Source organism: Typopeltis vanoorti, chromosome 5 (genome assembly GCF_054136105.1).
Source record: "Typopeltis vanoorti isolate ZY-2024b chromosome 5, IOZ_Tvanoo_1.0, whole genome shotgun sequence".
Taxonomy (NCBI): domain Eukaryota; kingdom Metazoa; phylum Arthropoda; class Arachnida; order Uropygi; family Thelyphonidae; genus Typopeltis; species Typopeltis vanoorti.
In genome coordinates, this window is record NC_143553.1 from 136,676,919 (window position 1) to 136,693,368 (window position 16,450).

The following is a 16,450-nucleotide window of genomic DNA, read 5'->3' on the forward strand; positions in this document are numbered from 1 at the left end:
AAAAATATATATTAGATATCTAATTCAGACAGTAACACAAGAAATATTCATGAAACTGTATGATATTTATCTTCCACACTGTTATTTTTGGCAGCTGCCATATATTTCCTTTCTGATAGTTTAATAAATAATGGCACATAATAATACTATTATAAGAAAAGAAAACCAATCCTTGGTTTTCTTTTATTATCTCAATCACTTAAGCAGAATACTACTCTGTTTAAAGAGTACACATTTAACAATACACACTGTATTTTATATTAACAATAACAACAATGGAACTATAAAATATCAAGTTTCTGATACCTGCTGAACTTAAGTTGTTTACCTCTGAAACTACTCAGTAATTGCAAAATAGTGTATGAACTATTGTGCATTTTTGAAATAGTGAATGAATATGGCAGAAGTATGCCAAAATTAAAATAAATACAGTATACTGAGGAGCACCATCATATAAATCTAAAACAAGTAAAAATAAATAAAATTTTAAAAAATGTATGACTAATTACTACCATGTAATTTTTTTTTTAAATTCAGCAATGACTATACCTAAAATTATCTCTTATTTCTTGAATATTAATAAAATATTATTTTGAATACTGTATTTACTTTTATGATGAACTTTTGATAAAACAAAGATGCATTCATTAGCATCTAGTTATTTTTTAGATATATTCATTTTGTCTGAATTAATTTAAAGCTAAAAATTCTAAGCTAATAAAAACATTATATATATATATATATATATATATATATATATATATATAGTTATATATTTATCTGCATTTTTTTGGCACAATCTGTTCTCTATCACTGCTTTTTTTTGTGTATTACTACAGATCTTGTGTTAAAGGCAAATAACTTTTAGAGTATCACAATTTCAATATGAACATCACAAGCCCTAGTTTCTCATGAAGGCACCACACCATTAACACCATTATTGTTCATTCTTTACACAAGTTAATATCTACAAGACTAGCTAGCACTTTCTTCATTTAAGAAGTATCCAATAAACTGTGTGATAAAGCTTCAGGTGAAAAAGCAGTAAGCTATGGAGCAGAATCATCTGGTCTCGCAGGGAGAGGTCGAGATTTAAAATTGGGTCTATAAAGTGAAGTGGCACTACTGTCTGTAAGGGAGGAAGCAACAGGTGCTTTCTGTTCAAACTTTTGTGTTAAAGAAGCAACAACTGAACTGTGTCCTAAGCTCACTGTTCGAGGAAAATGTGGCCTTGTTATATGTGTTAAAGGTGGATTGTGATTTAAAGCACCCTGTGTTGTTCGACTATTAATACGAACTACAGAATTTCTTTGTAAATTACTACCTATTTTAACACCGTCCTCTGTTGTTCGACTATTACCGTTAGCTACAGAACTTTTTTGTACATTACTACCTGTTTTAACACTGTCTTCTGTTGTTTGACTATTACTGTTAGCTATGGAATCTGTTTGTAAATTACTACCTGTTTTAACACTCTCATTAGACTGTTTTGTACTATTTTCTTCACTAGCTTTGTCCTGATGGACAAATGCCAAAGGTGTATCAGAAAAGTCCAAGGTTTGGCAGTCATCATAATACAAAGAGTTTGGCGTTGATGATCTATCAGATTGTATTTGATTTGGTAGTGGTGCAGATGGTGCACTTTCAGAATATTTGGGTGGAGGTGGATGAGGAGGTGGACATCTTGGTCGTGCAGCAGGAATACTCAATGGTCTTTTTAGAATACCATTCCTTTTTATGTCCTGTTTAGTTCCTGCACTTAAAGAACGCATCACACTTGCAGCATTAGAGGTGGTTGGGGTCCATGATGGCATTCGTTTCTGTGCAGCATCTGGTCTCGGAGCAACAGGATGTACTGGTACTGGTTGATTGTTGAAGGCATTATTAGTAGAGCTTCGTGGTATGGGGGCTGAAATCTCAACATTACGAAGACTAGTTCGAACAAGTGAGCCCTTTGTTGGATGTTTTGGAAGAGTAGAAACTATTGTCACTGTGTTAGGTTGAAGAATAGGAGCTGAAATTTCTAATGTCCTCAAGCTATCACGATCAAAATTAAATTTAGACAGAGGCCTGGACTTCTTCTGAGATGGCAGTTTAGCTCGGGATCTAAAAGTATATGAAACAAAATGTGGTTTATATTTTAGCATTTACAAAGTACACTAATAAAAATACTTCTCAAACTTATAAAGTACCTCTTCTGCTGTGAAATATTTGCACAGAATAAACTTAACTTTTTTCTATTCATATTAAGGGGAGAATCAGAGGTTATCCCTGGAAGCTGTATAATGAGGGTGTGAGCAGGGGAGTGAGAAGTAGTTTTTTTTTTGCATGCAGAGTTGTGAATAATTGGAATGCCTTGCCTGAGAGTGTGTAGTGAATTTGTAGAGAATTTGAGGATGTTTAAGGCATGGTATGATGAGCTGTTGACAAAAGGACCTCCTAGATGAGTCTTTGACTCCTTGGGATAATAATAATAATAATAATAATAATAATAATCCTTGCAGCCTGTCTTTCAAAGATGTGAAGAATGCTGGAGAGCTGAAAAGGATATTTCATTTTAAGATTACAAAACTTGAACAGTCCACATATTAAGAATCATGTAATTTTTATCAGAATTATTTAGATGGTCTCAGTTAGTCACTGTATCTAGCTGTCTTCCTCAGAAGATTAACAACAAAAACTTCCTCAGAAGTTTTTGTTGTTAAACAAAAACAACAAAAACTTCCTCATTTTTGAATGATCACTGATCTGATACTAAAAATCTAAGCTCCATGGTTTAAACCACAGTTACGCATATGTGGTTTCATTCATTAGTTGCATCAGTCTTGGGACTGGTAGCCTAGCAGCAATTTCCTTCATTCCATTCTGTCATTTGCTTTCTTCTTAATCTCCTGGTAACTCCTCAAACCTGTGCTTTCTTTGTCTTGGTCAAGAAAGCTTTTCCTTGGTCTGCCTCTTCTTCTTTCCCCCTCTATTTTGCCTTCAGTTATTCTTTCACAAGTCCATCATGACGAAGTATATGTCCATACCACCTATCCCTTCTAATTTTGATTGGTTTTATTAGAGTTCTTGTTTCATTTATCTCTCTCAGAACTTATTCGTTTGATTTTTTTTCTGTCCATATTATTTTGTTCATGCGACACCGGCACCACATTTCAAAAGCTTCCAATCTTATTACATCTTCTCTGCCTAGAATCCAGGTTTCACATCCATACAGTGCAATGCTCCATATCAATGTCTTTACTAATTTTTTTTTTTTTCAATTGTAGGTTGAGGTTTCCTGTTAAAATGCTTTTCATCTTAGAGAATTGGGCTTCATTTTTGTTCATTTGCTGCAGCTTACTGGAGTATGAAGCCAAATTCATAAGCATCTGTGCTACAGTGGATTCACTATCCACTGAAGCACAGATATAAGGCACTATCCACTTAACCAAGCTAGTGTTCAGATTTCTTAATCTGAACACTAGCCTGGTTAATATAATTTCTGATTACAGAAATAAGATCCCTGGAAGTTACGAAAGGAAACTGTGAGCAAGAGGGTGAGGAGTGGTTTCTTTGCGTGGAGGGTGGTTGAACCGTGGAATGCATTGCCTGATGGAGTGGTGAGAGCGAGAACGGTCAATGAGTTTAAGGAGTCGTATGATAGACTTTGTGTTTCTTAGGAGGATCTCCCCTCAATGAGTCTTGACAGTCTTTATGCTCTTAGGAAGGACCTCCCACGATGAGTCTTTCGACTCCATGGAGGCCTGAATAATAATAATAAAGATTAAGATTTTCCATGATATATTTCATTACTTGCACAACACATCTGTAACAAAGTGCCCCAAGTAAGAGAAAATAGTTGGTTCAGTTGGTTACCTGTAAAGTAGAAGTATATCCAAAACATATTACATGATCTATGCAGTATATTATTGACATTTCCTTTTTATGTCAGTACAGGAATCATCAACTTAACCTCCCAACCAGCTAGGACATCTATAGACTTCCAGCTAAATCTGGATATGTTTTACTGTTGAAAGAACATGGATAAGAAGTACAATTTGGCTGCCATGTCGTTTAGAAGGTGTGATAATGCCTCATGCTGAAGAGAACACTTAATCAGATTATCTCATGTTCATAGCTGTGTCTCAGTTGCCTTTAACAAGAAATGCAGTTCCATGTTCTATGCTGGTAACTGGATCTTAGTTGTATTGGATAGACTAAAAATATAGAAATTTTTATTTTTGTTTTCTCTTTTTGTATAATAGTACAATACAATTTTAATCCCAGAACAAAATAAAGATCACTGCATAGTTTCTTCACTTAAATATTGCCTTACCTTGGAGAACCAATTTCATTTTTAATTTTTTTTTGCACTAATTTTTTCTAATCGCTTACTTGAGAAAACATTTTCTTTGTTCTTAAAGAAATTAATTCCCGATAATCATTTGGAATATTATTTTAAAAAAAACGGCTGCCGACGTTCCAGATTATGTTATTTTTATTTTTGTTCAAAATTATATTTCGAAGAATACTTCACAGATTTCCTGAAGGATGCACTTGGGCGACTTTGCTTTATTGAGAATAGCATGAAATTCTTTAATCATACCACTATTTTTTTTCTTCTTTATATCATAATCTACTATTCTTTGCACTTTCACTTTGGCTTCCCTGTATAATTGGTCATTCATCATCATCATCATGCGTATTATCAAGGATTTAGGCCTAGCATGGCCTGTTCCGGCCTTAGAAGTCATCATTTAAGAGTACGTCCTGGTTTTCTTTTTCCTAATGGCTTGTACTTTAAAGATTGTTTTGGTAATCTTTCTGTTTTCATTCTTTGAATGTGTTCCATCCATTTATGTTTATATTTTTAATTTTTTCTATTACTGATTCTTGGTTCAATTCTTTCATAATTTCTTCATTTCTTTTGTGATCAAATAAGGTATACTTTGCAGTTTTTCTCATAAACTTCATTTCTGCTGTTGTTAATCTTTGTTTGTCTTTTTGTTTTATTGTCCAGATTTCGCTTCCATACATTAAGACTGGTAGGGCTAATGTATTGTATACTTTTAGTCTGGTTTGTTTTTGAACTAGGTTTGGTTTAAATATAGAGTTAATTTTATGCTGTTATTTTTAAATATTTTGCAATTTTTACGTTTATATCTTTTTCATTTTCATATGTGATCATACATCAATTGGTCATTACAAAATGAAATTAACAGTTATGATTTAAATTGATATGTATATATTTTCTGCCAGTTCAGATATTATGCTCAAATTTTAAAGTAAGCGATACTTTTGCTTATATTCTATCATTCAATATATGTGTATGCACATGCATCAAATGTGAAATTTCATTTCCATATTTTTACAATAGAATTGAACTTTATTTTGCCTTTCGTAGTTTAACCCCCCCCCCATTGCATCACTATCACACAACCGAAAACTGTTATGAAACATAGGTGCAGTTTTTATTTAATTCACTATTTTTCTCTAGTAATTGTTCCACATAACTCGTTTTTTGATACAGAAACTAGGTGGTGATTATTATAAATTGGGTTCCAAATTTGTTGTGTGGGAGATATATATGTATATTACAAAGTTTTGTAATAAAATTTCTGCTACAATGAAGTTCGACAGAATCAACAATATTATTGTCTTATTTCTTTTTCTCATGTGGGAGAAAAACGGTAAAATGTCACCCTTATAATTATATCAGAGTTATAATGGCAAAAATAGTAAGAAAAAAATAATTAATTTGCACTTTCTTTTCAAAACACATTGCTATGAAACATTATAAATTCACCCAATCAAAAAGAAAATACTACATATTTTTCTTCTGTTATCTGATTTTTTTTTTTCTTGTAGTACAAAGAAGAAATCAGAGAATGCAAGAAGGAAAAAATTGATAAATTGATTACATTATAACTAATAGAGAAATCATGTCAGGAAAATTATTTATGTAAGAGTTCTAATATCAGCAGATATAATAAATTTAGTTTAATCCTTTATCCAAGTGAGAGTAAACAAAGTTTGCGCGTGAAAATATCTTCAGGACTGAATATGGTGTTGTACTATCTTACCTGGGTAAGTAGTACACAAGTTGGTAGCTTGCTCCACCTTTTCTAAGAGTTAAATATTCAGTCCTGAAGATATTTTCAGGTGCAAACTTTGTTTGCTCTCACTTGGATAAAGGATTAAACTAAATTTATTATAGTCTAACCAAGTGAAAAATAAACTTTCAACATCAGCAGATATAATGACATTTTATCATACCATAATTAAACTCATTGACCATTCTTGTTCTCATCACTCTATCAGGCAATGCATTCCATAGTTCAACTACCCTCCATGCAAAGAAACCACTCCTCACCCTCTTGCTCACAGTTTCCTTTCGTAACTTCCAGGGATGGCCCCTTGTCATCACTCCTTCCCACTGTTCAACCAAGCAAAAGAACTCCCAAGTGTCAACCCTGTAACCACCTCTCAACAGTTTAAAAGTTTCAATCATATCACCTCTCCTCCTTCTATCCACTAAACTCTGCAGTCCACATTCCCTCAGCCGATCCTCATAACTAACATTGTACAGTCCTGAAACCTGAAACTATCTTTATTCTGCCTTTGTACACTTTCCATAGTTAATTTATCCCCTTCAAATCCTGGGGACCAAATTTGAGAACAATAGTATTAAGTGTGGTCTGATCAGGGTCTTATACAATGGAATGATAACTCTTTTATCTCTGCAGGTCATTGTCCTTCTCATTATTGCAGCAATCCTCTATGTTACCTTCACCACCTTTGCAATATGTCCCCTGAATTTCAGGTTTCTATCAATCATCAACCCCAGATCTTTTGTCTCCCCTACTTCCTCCAGCATAGCTCCTCCAATAGAGTATGCAGTGTCCATCGATATGTCCCAAACCTCAAGACCTTACATTTTGCTCCATTAAACCGAAACCCCCATTCATTTGCCCATGTATCTAGCTTATTCAAATCATCTTGGAGGGCTACCACATCTGCACTATTACTAATAACCCTTTCCAGCTTTGCATCATCTGCAAACAACTTAATATCCCCCTGCAATCCACTGACAATGTCATTGATGTAAAGGTTAAACAATATAGGTCCAGTACTGAGCCCTGTGGGACCCCACTTGTAACCCTCTGCCTCCTTGAAACTGCCCCACTATACACTACTCTCTGATACCTATCGGACAGCCAATCCTGAATCCAGTTGACCAATCTGACATCCAGACCCGTGCTGCAACATAAATATCAGCTTATCATGTGGCACCCTGTCAAATGCCTTTGCTAAGTCTAAGAAAATGTCAGTATATGCCTTTCCCTCATCTAATGCTCTTGTAACTTTATTATAAAAGGCTAGCATATTGTAAAACACGAGCACCCTTTCACAAATCCATGTTGACTCTCACAGATAACATTACTCTCATCTACCCAATGCTCTATACGGTCCCTCACTACTTTCTTCAAGATCTTACCAACTACTGGTATTTATAATTTTTCACAAATAAAAGTGAAAATAACAAATAAAACTGATCATTATAAATTAAGAAATTATTTTGGCATAAATAATGTATCAGCATGTAAAAGAAATGTCACTATTTCTATGTTAGGAGTTCTGCTAATCAACAATTGAAAATGCAGCAAGACATTTGTGATGTATTCTACACTACAGCTTGAGGCACTTTAGTGTGGCTTCTGATGATGTGTTCTCTCTTTTCTTTCTTAATAGTACTGAGAGGAATCTTAGCCTTTAGCTTTTGCTCCAGCTAAAAGGATTATTATCAAGTATTTCTTAGGCATAGATTATTTCAGAAATAGCAAACAGGAGCAGCAGTAGAAGAAGTAATATTTAGATTTTTTTAAGAAAAAGAAACAAAAATAATACTACTGAATTTTCTTTTGTGTGGTATGCTCTGAACAGTTTTACATGGTGAAAATATAGCATAATATTTCTAAAATTTCAAATAATTTAAGCAGACAGTAAAACAGCTGACTTAAATTGGAAAGAAATAGTACAGAATTAGAAGCTTTGCAGTATTGTTATCTCTTATTTCTCTTATCAAAACAGTGAAATGAAGTAATAGATTTTGAATACTGTCTGAAAAAGCTTTCAAACCTGTAGAAATTTAGAGTAGTTATGTAATTGAGTTCCATGAGGTATAAGGAGGGTGGGTGAATCATTAGAAAATCTTCAGAATGAGCATAAATTTTGAATCATTCCATATATGATATCTTTCATATTATATTTTCAACATATCTACTGTGGTTATTATTATTATTAGACAAGATCCCCATGGAGTCGAAGACTCATGTAGGAGTTCCTTTTTCAAACACATAGCTCATCATACCATGCTTTAAACAAACTCAAATTCTCTGCAGATACCACACTCTCAGGCAAGGCATTCCAATCATTCACAATTCTGCACGAAAAAAACCTGCTTCTCACTACCCCAACTCACACCTTCCTTATACAGCTTCCAGAGATGACCTCTGGTTCTCCCCTGATCTCTCACTATTTTCTGTAGAACCTCTCCAACATTGATCCTATAACAACACCTTAATAACTTGTAGGTCTGTATCATATCTCCCCTCCTCCTGTCCACCAGATTCTGAAATTTGCATCTTCTCAATCTTTCTTCATACTCGACATTTCAGAGGTCAGAAACTACCTTAGTCAGTCGCCTCTGGACCCTCTCCAACATCTCTTCATCCTTCTGAAAACCAGGTGACCAGATCTGGGCACAATAGTCCATGTGTGGCCTAATCAAAGCCTTATACAATGGAATAAGAATCTCCCTACTTCTACAAGTCAGTGTCCTATGCATCATTCCCAGAAGCCTTTATGTTGTCTTCCCAATTTTGGCTACATATCCCCTAAATTTCAGATCCTTATCCCCAGATCTCTTATTTCTTCCACCTCCAGCAATATATCCTCACCAAGCATAAATTCTGCATCCCATTTTTGTTTTCCAAATTTTAAAATCTTACATTTTGCAACATTGAACTCTCATCCCCATTCCCGTGCCCAATCACTCAATTTATTCAAGTCTTCTTGTAAGGCCACAACATCCTCTCTACTCTTCATGGTTCGTCCCAACTTTGCATCATCTGCAAACAACTGAATATCTCCATCCAAATCTTCACCAATATCCTTAATATACAAGTTAAACAGCAATGGCCCCTAAAACAGACCCCTGAGGCACACCACTAGTAACTTTCCTTTTCTTGGATATCGCTCCCCCATACACAACTTGTTGATACCTATCAGATAGCCAGTCTCTAATCCAATGCACCAATCTAATATCCAACCCCATCCACTCCAGTTTGATTATCAACTTATCATGTGGTAATCTATCAAAAGCCTTTGCAAAATCTAAGTATATTACTGTGTATCCTTCTCCTCTGTCCATGGAAGCAGTCACAGTATTGTAATAAGTAAGTAGATTACTAAAACATGACCTTCCTTTAGCAAATCCATGCTGTCCATCAAAGATAATACCATTGTTGTCAACCAATTCTGGATCCTAGTTCTCACAAGCTTCTCCAACAACTTAACTACAACACCTGAAACACAGATAGGCCTTCCTTAGATACCTGCTGATTTTATCCCATGCACTGCTAACATCTTTCCCCTGCAATATGTTCTGCCATGGGATGGCTGCAAGCTCACTCCGAAGCTTATTATAATTGCCTAACCTGTAGTTCTGTATGTACCCTTTCTTAAGAGAGAAGTCCACAAATTTTGCAACCTCCGAGGTCAATACCACATGATTGCTCTCACCAATTGGAGCTAACGAGGATACCTTACTTATATGCATATATTGCTTATATTGCATATATCCCCTGAATCAATGGTCTAACACTCTCACACCACGTGTCCCTTCAGTTATGTGCTGTTTCAAGTAATTATCTTGTAGAAGATGTATGACTTCCATTTCCTTTTTTCCACATGATATTTTCTCCTTCCAATTGATATCACCATAATTAAAATCCCCCATAATAATCACTAATCACTTGCATTCATTGCACTAATTTGCTGATGCATGAATTCAATATCCCCCCTGGCCAATAGCAGCAACCAACTGTATATTTGATTGCATTGGTCACTATTTCACACCAGACCACCTCAAATGAACTATCATTCACATGTCTATCATCTTGATATACTACTTTCTTTGACTGGAACTCATCATCTATCATCAACAGTACTTCTCTGCCCATTTTATCTTCTATATCCTCCCTGAAAATGCTGTACCCATCACATTCGATTCCAGTAACCACATCTTCTGCTGACAGCCAAGTTTCACTAATGCCTACAACTTTTGGTGAGATTGCACTGACTAATGATAAAAATTCTTCCCACTTATTTCGAATGCTTCTTGCATTTGTATACAAAAATTGCAGATTCCCTTTAGTTCTTGTACCAGCTTTAGAACTGATATACCTGTCACTAATTTCAGTAGTTCCATGCTGATTTTTATCCACTCTATTCTGCAAATAAGGATCAATAAGTATACAATCTCTGCTTAAGTTTCTCCCTCTTACACTCAACCTTTTCAATTTTAGTTTCCCTGCCCAATTACTTCAACTTGTTCAGAAAACAGTAATTTCTTCAATTGCTTATGACCTTCCATGTTCAGATGCAACCCATCTCTTGCATACAGCTGTCTTTTTCCTTCAAACACACTCCAGACATCAACAAATTCCAGACCTCTTTTTTTTTGCACGTTCTTGCAATCATATCATTCATTATTATTGTTCGTCTACTTAACTCATAATTGTCAAAATGAGACAACACACACACACACACACACACACACACTATCCTCCTATTGACACGTTTCTTCTTCAGAAAATCTAACAATGTTCTTAAATCTTTTGCTACCCGATTTATACTACCACTCAGGTCATTTGTCCCCACCATAACTATCATCTTTTCTGCATCATGCCCTCTCTTTATTGCTAAAGCCACTCTCTCTCTCTCTCTCTCTCTCTCTCTCTATTGTTCCACCAGCCGAGCACTCCTCAGGCATACCACTCTCCATACCCCTAATCATAGAATCACCATATATTTTACCACTCATAAATTCATTCAAGTTCAAACAAGCTTCACTTATGGCCTCATTTTCTACGCTATTCAGCATGACTCTCCCAGTTTCATTACTCAACACTCTTTTACTTACTCCTTCACTCTCAAGACATCTCGTTTCTTCTAGACCTCTTGTGCTTTCATTCTGTTGACTCCCAATCACTCCCATACTATTTATTACTTCATCACTCACCAAAGACTCTCCCATACTTAATCCTGTTCTAGTTACCTCAGCTAAAGTAATTTCCATAGTCCTAATTTCTCTATTCAACACATTTAACTCAGTTTTAATTTCCAGAACCTCCTTACTGAGCACTTCCAATTCCTCTTGCAGAAAATGAAGGTCACTTTTCATTTTCATGAACTCCTGCTGAAGTTCTGTGGTCCTGACGTCTGCTTCTATTCCTAATCGCTCCAGCCTATCCCAACACATCTCTAACATATGTCGATGTTTTCATTCTTCTCATTTAGCCAAACAGTCCACAGATCCTTCATATTCTTTGCCGCATACATGTAGCAGTTTCTGCAACGCATCCATTATGAAAAATCCAACGCAGAGCCAAACCTTCGTATAGAAGTTCTTCGAGCCGCTGACGTACGTCTCTTGTTGGACACCATCTTTAATGCTGAAGTAGTGAACAGCAGCGAAAACACAATATATATAACAGAGTTTCAAACAGTAACACCTAAAGGACACTTGTATCCAACCGAAGCACAACTACTGCACAATTTTAGACAAAAAGCCACACTATACTTTAATTTAGAAACACATTTTCTAGCATAACTCAACACGACCACCATGTTCGCTAGTGACACTAGATAGTTTTTGAAAATCCCTCAAGCTGCACTGATCTCTTTTCCAGCTAACTCCTCATTCCATACACCTGCAAACTGTCTCCTGAGTTCTTCATAATCCCCCCCCCCCTTCCCCCATAGTTCCACATATACCCTTTTCTTACAGAGGACATTGGATATTATCGTAATGTGCATTCTACAAAAAAAAAAAAAAAAAGCAAAGAGTCCCTGCTAAAATATCAGTGGATATAAATTTTTGATACTAAAAAGACTCGCAACTGGAAACTGAGTAATGCAATTTAACATCATCCATATAACAGTATTTTGCTAGGAAAGAAAGCAAAACATCATATATATTTCAATAAATATTATTTAAATTTGTAAATATTTCACATAATATTTTCAATGCAAACATTTGAAAATTTGCGAAAAAAATTGTTTCTGTGTTGTAAGTAAAGTAAAAGAACAATCAGTGCAACTGTTCTGTTGCAGTGATTTGAAGAATAAAAGACAGCAAATTTACTATTACTAAATAGATTCGTTGCAAAGGCTGATCAGTGGTCATTTTGCGATTGATTATTTTTGCACATGTGAAAAATTCATTTCAATTTTTGGGAAGAGACACAATAAATCAATTCTGAGCCAAAAAAAAACGGTCAAATATCTTAGGACCATAAAGGAAATTCCAAGTACCAAAGTACATGAAAAGACAGGTGACACAAAGGCCCCTCACTAACAGTTAATCCACTAATGACTCTAAAATAACCATAAAGGGATTAACGGCAGATGGAGGTAATGGCATGATAAAAGGTAGAATGCCAATGAAGTTTTGATCCATGAAAAAAGTTAGGGTAGTCTGGCTATTTCATCCACCTTGGCCGGATGGGAGGTTAATAATAAAATAATTAAATTATCTCTTAACATATTAATATTAAAATAACTAATTAATAATTAAATAACTAAATAATAATAAAATTATTATATGAAATAGTAAAATAAATACTTATCATTACATACTTAATTGTAGCTTTTCTAGCTTTGGCAATCCACCAAGTTTTGAGATGCCGACGAAAATAAAAGATAGCAAACGCAGCAATTGTAGTTAGTGAAACTAGACACAAGAAGATGATGTACATAGCTACCATTAAAGTATAACCTGTTTGAAAGAAAGAAAATTTGTTATATAATTAAAGCATAAAAATTATTGTACATGCAATGTTAATAACATAGAAATGTTATGTCAGTACAGTTCTATTATTCAATGTGTTATTTATACAGGATTTGATAAGTCAGAAAAAATGAGCCTAACTGAAAAACCAAAACCAAAAAATGAAGTTTCACATATACATCAGTCCAAATTAAAAAAAAAAAATAAAAAATAAAAGCTATGGTGTTTACAGTAATTAAAAAGTTACATCTGAAATTTGCTCAATCAATGCAAATCATGTTTCCACTTTTGTCTGATACATCAAGATAAAAATCCAAAGGTTGTTTGGCTCTGAAGACCTAGTGGTCAGTTTTGTGGACTATGACCACAGATCCATCAGCCAGGGAAATGATCATTGAAGTACAGGGAAAATATGGAGGAAAGCAATTGTGAAATTAAGTAATATCATCTAACAGTGGTAGCAATTTACTTTGTGAAAATCATAGATAAAAGTCAACTGCAAGACAACCTTCAAAAAACAGTAGATCAATAATTTGGGAAGAACCAGAGGTCATCCCTGGAAACTGTATAAAGAGGGTGTGAGTAAGGGAGTGAGAGGCAGGTTTCTTTCATGCAGAGTTGTGAATGATTGGAATGCCTTGCCTGAGAGTGTGGTGTCTGCAGGGAGTTTGAGTGTATTTAAGACACGGTATGATGAGATGTGTGTGTGATAAAAGGACCTCCCAGATGAGTCGTTGACTCCATGAGGTCTTGGGGTAATAATAATAATAATAATAATAGCTTAGCTGGGGAAATAAAGAATGTTGATAGAGACTTCACAAAGTTGTTGCTGAAGGTAAAGAATAATGGTGTTGTTGGAAAAGTCGTAGGCGTGTTGCCTAGATATGACAATAGCGAAGTGAGAAGGACAGGAGAGATAATGAATAGTAAGATGGCTGAGTTGTGTGAGTAGTGAATGATCAGGGTCTACTTCTGACGCAGGATAGCACAACGAAATGGATCGTATGACAGGAGGAAGATGGATATGAGGTTGAAGATGTGGTTGCAGCACCACAAGTCAATGGAATGCATAAAGGTGAGGATGAGACAGGTAGAAATGGAAATCAGAGTCAGGATCAGGGAGACAGGAGTGGTCAGACTGAAAAGAGAGGTGTGGTACAGCAGCTAGAATAGAGAATGTCGGTGCTGGTAGAATGGCCTCAATGACACAGAGATTGTTATGTTTGTAAGGAGTGTTCAAAACAAGAGAGCTGAGTTTTTTTCATCAAATGAGTCAGTATGCCTAAAAATAATTGGAATAAGTGAAACTTGGTTATCTGAGGAGGATATGATGTCGGGAATAGAAATGAAAGGATATATAATTTTTCAGAAGGATAGAAATGTGAAAAGAGGAAGGAGAATGCTGTTAATGATTGCAGAGGAATTGTGTCCACAAAGTGTGGAAGTTTTGATAGTGCAGGCACAGATTTTGAATCTGTGTGGTGTGAAGTTGAAATTAAGAGGCTAGTATATCTGATAGTATGCTGCTATAGGGCAGGAAAAGTAGAGAATACCAATTCTGAAATATTTAGGCAAATTAGTTTGGCATGTAAAAAGAAGGTGATCCTGATGGGATTACAGGAATATAGAATAGAAGGAGGAGGTAGTGCATGGAAACAAGGAGTGTGAGTTTGTTGAATTTCTGATAGATAAATATCTTAAGCAGCATGTGACTGAAGCAACTAGAGGCTTTAATGTTTGGAATTTGGTGATAACTTCATAAGATATGGTTGTTGATGAGGTGTTGACACTGCTGCTGGTTGGTGTACTTGTTTGGAAAGTGGTGAAACAAGAAAAGGTTACTGCCAAAAAGGTATATATGTGGAAGTATAAATCGAGTGATTATAGGAAACTCTGTAGTCAGCATCAGTATGTTGGGCAGATGAACCGAGTGGAAAGATGTTGACAATGCATGGAAACTCACGAGGCAGTATCTGACACAAGCAATGTATAACTACATAACCAAGGGTTAGGCCAGTAAATAGAGTTGGAATGAAATGGGCAAACAGTGAAATCAAACAAGCTGTTCTGGAAAAGAAAATGCTATGAAGGAGGTACAAGACGGTTGGTGGTGATCAGATTCATGAGGAGTATAAAGTGCAGGCTAGAAAGGTGGCAAGCATGGTAAAGAAAGCAAAGGTGCAGTATGAGAGGAGATTAGCTGGTCAGGCCAAGGTTAACTCAAGGGAATTTTTCCACTATATGGAAAGCAAGGACAGAATAATTATGGCAGGTTAACACTGGTGAATAGTCATGGCAGCAGAATAAAATAGTGGAATTATTGAGCAAGGATACAGTTGCAGAGGATATAGTGGAATTATTGAGCAAGCACTTTATCAGCATATATCATACTGGTGTAAATGATGTGGTGCAATATATACAAGGGAGGCAAGTATTATATAGTCATATAACTTAAGGATAGTAGTGCTAGTAGCATTTTATTGAACATGTCTATTGTAGAAGTTAGAATGAGAGAGAGAGAGGTGGTGTTGAAACTGACCATGATATTTGAACTGTTTAAGGTAGTGAATGCTTTTGGTATAGGATTTGAAATGTGAACAGTTTTCAGAAGACTGGGGATGCCTGTGACAGATGGAGTGGTTAAGCTCATTGCTTAGCTGATTTGGGTTTTCATTTTAGGTAAATCATGTGTCAGGTAGAAGAACTGGATAGTTTAGAATTTTTGGGACCAGCAAGTGCCTTTTTTTTTTTTTTTTTTTTTTTTTTTTTTTTTTTTTTTTTTAAGAATTCAGATAAGTTTTTGTGAGTTAGTGAGATCAGCCTGTTTATCTGTATGTATGATGTCAGGTAGAAGAACTGGAAATGCAACAAGGGAGAGGAAACTGGCAGGCAATGAAATTATTGTTTTTGGAAGATTGGCTCGACTAAAGGAGATTCTATGACGTTCCTGATATTATTGGCAATTTTAGATGACTTATGCATATCCTGTTTTGAGATCAAATAGCAGTACTTTTCTGACTACAAATGCACATTTGTGGCCAAACCTGATTCATTCAAGTTTTAAATGACAGGTTAACTCAACCTTAGAAAAGGAATTTTTTAATACATTTTTCATTAACAGATTGTTTAGACATACTAAGGATAGACAAAGAATAGTCTTTTATTGCATTTTCTGTTTTGCTGATTGCTGTGTTAGTTTTCGTGAGTAAAGCATATAGCATCTGTGATCTGTTTGTAGTAGGTTAAAACAGGCATTTCTGTTCTGTACATGAACATAACAATTTAGGTAAATGAAACTAGCTTGAAGCAAGCAGTTATAGTGTCTGAATCTGTACATTGACAAGTAGAAACTTTGATTAAGTTTCCACTTACCATTTTGTTTTGTGTATAATG

At 35.2% G+C, this 16,450-nt stretch overlaps 1 protein-coding gene across 1 annotated transcript in view; it reads right to left on the reverse strand.

Annotated features, from left to right (window-relative positions):
* Nucleotides 1-1,049: 1,049 nt before the first annotated feature.
* Nucleotides 1,050-16,450, reverse strand: part of LOC150106851 (zinc metalloproteinase-disintegrin-like MTP8) — a 263,774-nt gene continuing 248,373 nt past the window's right edge. The window contains exons 18-19 of the mRNA XM_090393491.1: nucleotides 12,907-13,045; nucleotides 1,050-2,106 (exon numbers count right to left, since the gene is read on the reverse strand). Of these exons, the coding sequence (XP_090249617.1) occupies nucleotides 1,050-2,106; nucleotides 12,907-13,045 (1,196 nt within the window). The remainder of the gene's footprint in view (nucleotides 2,107-12,906; nucleotides 13,046-16,450) is intronic.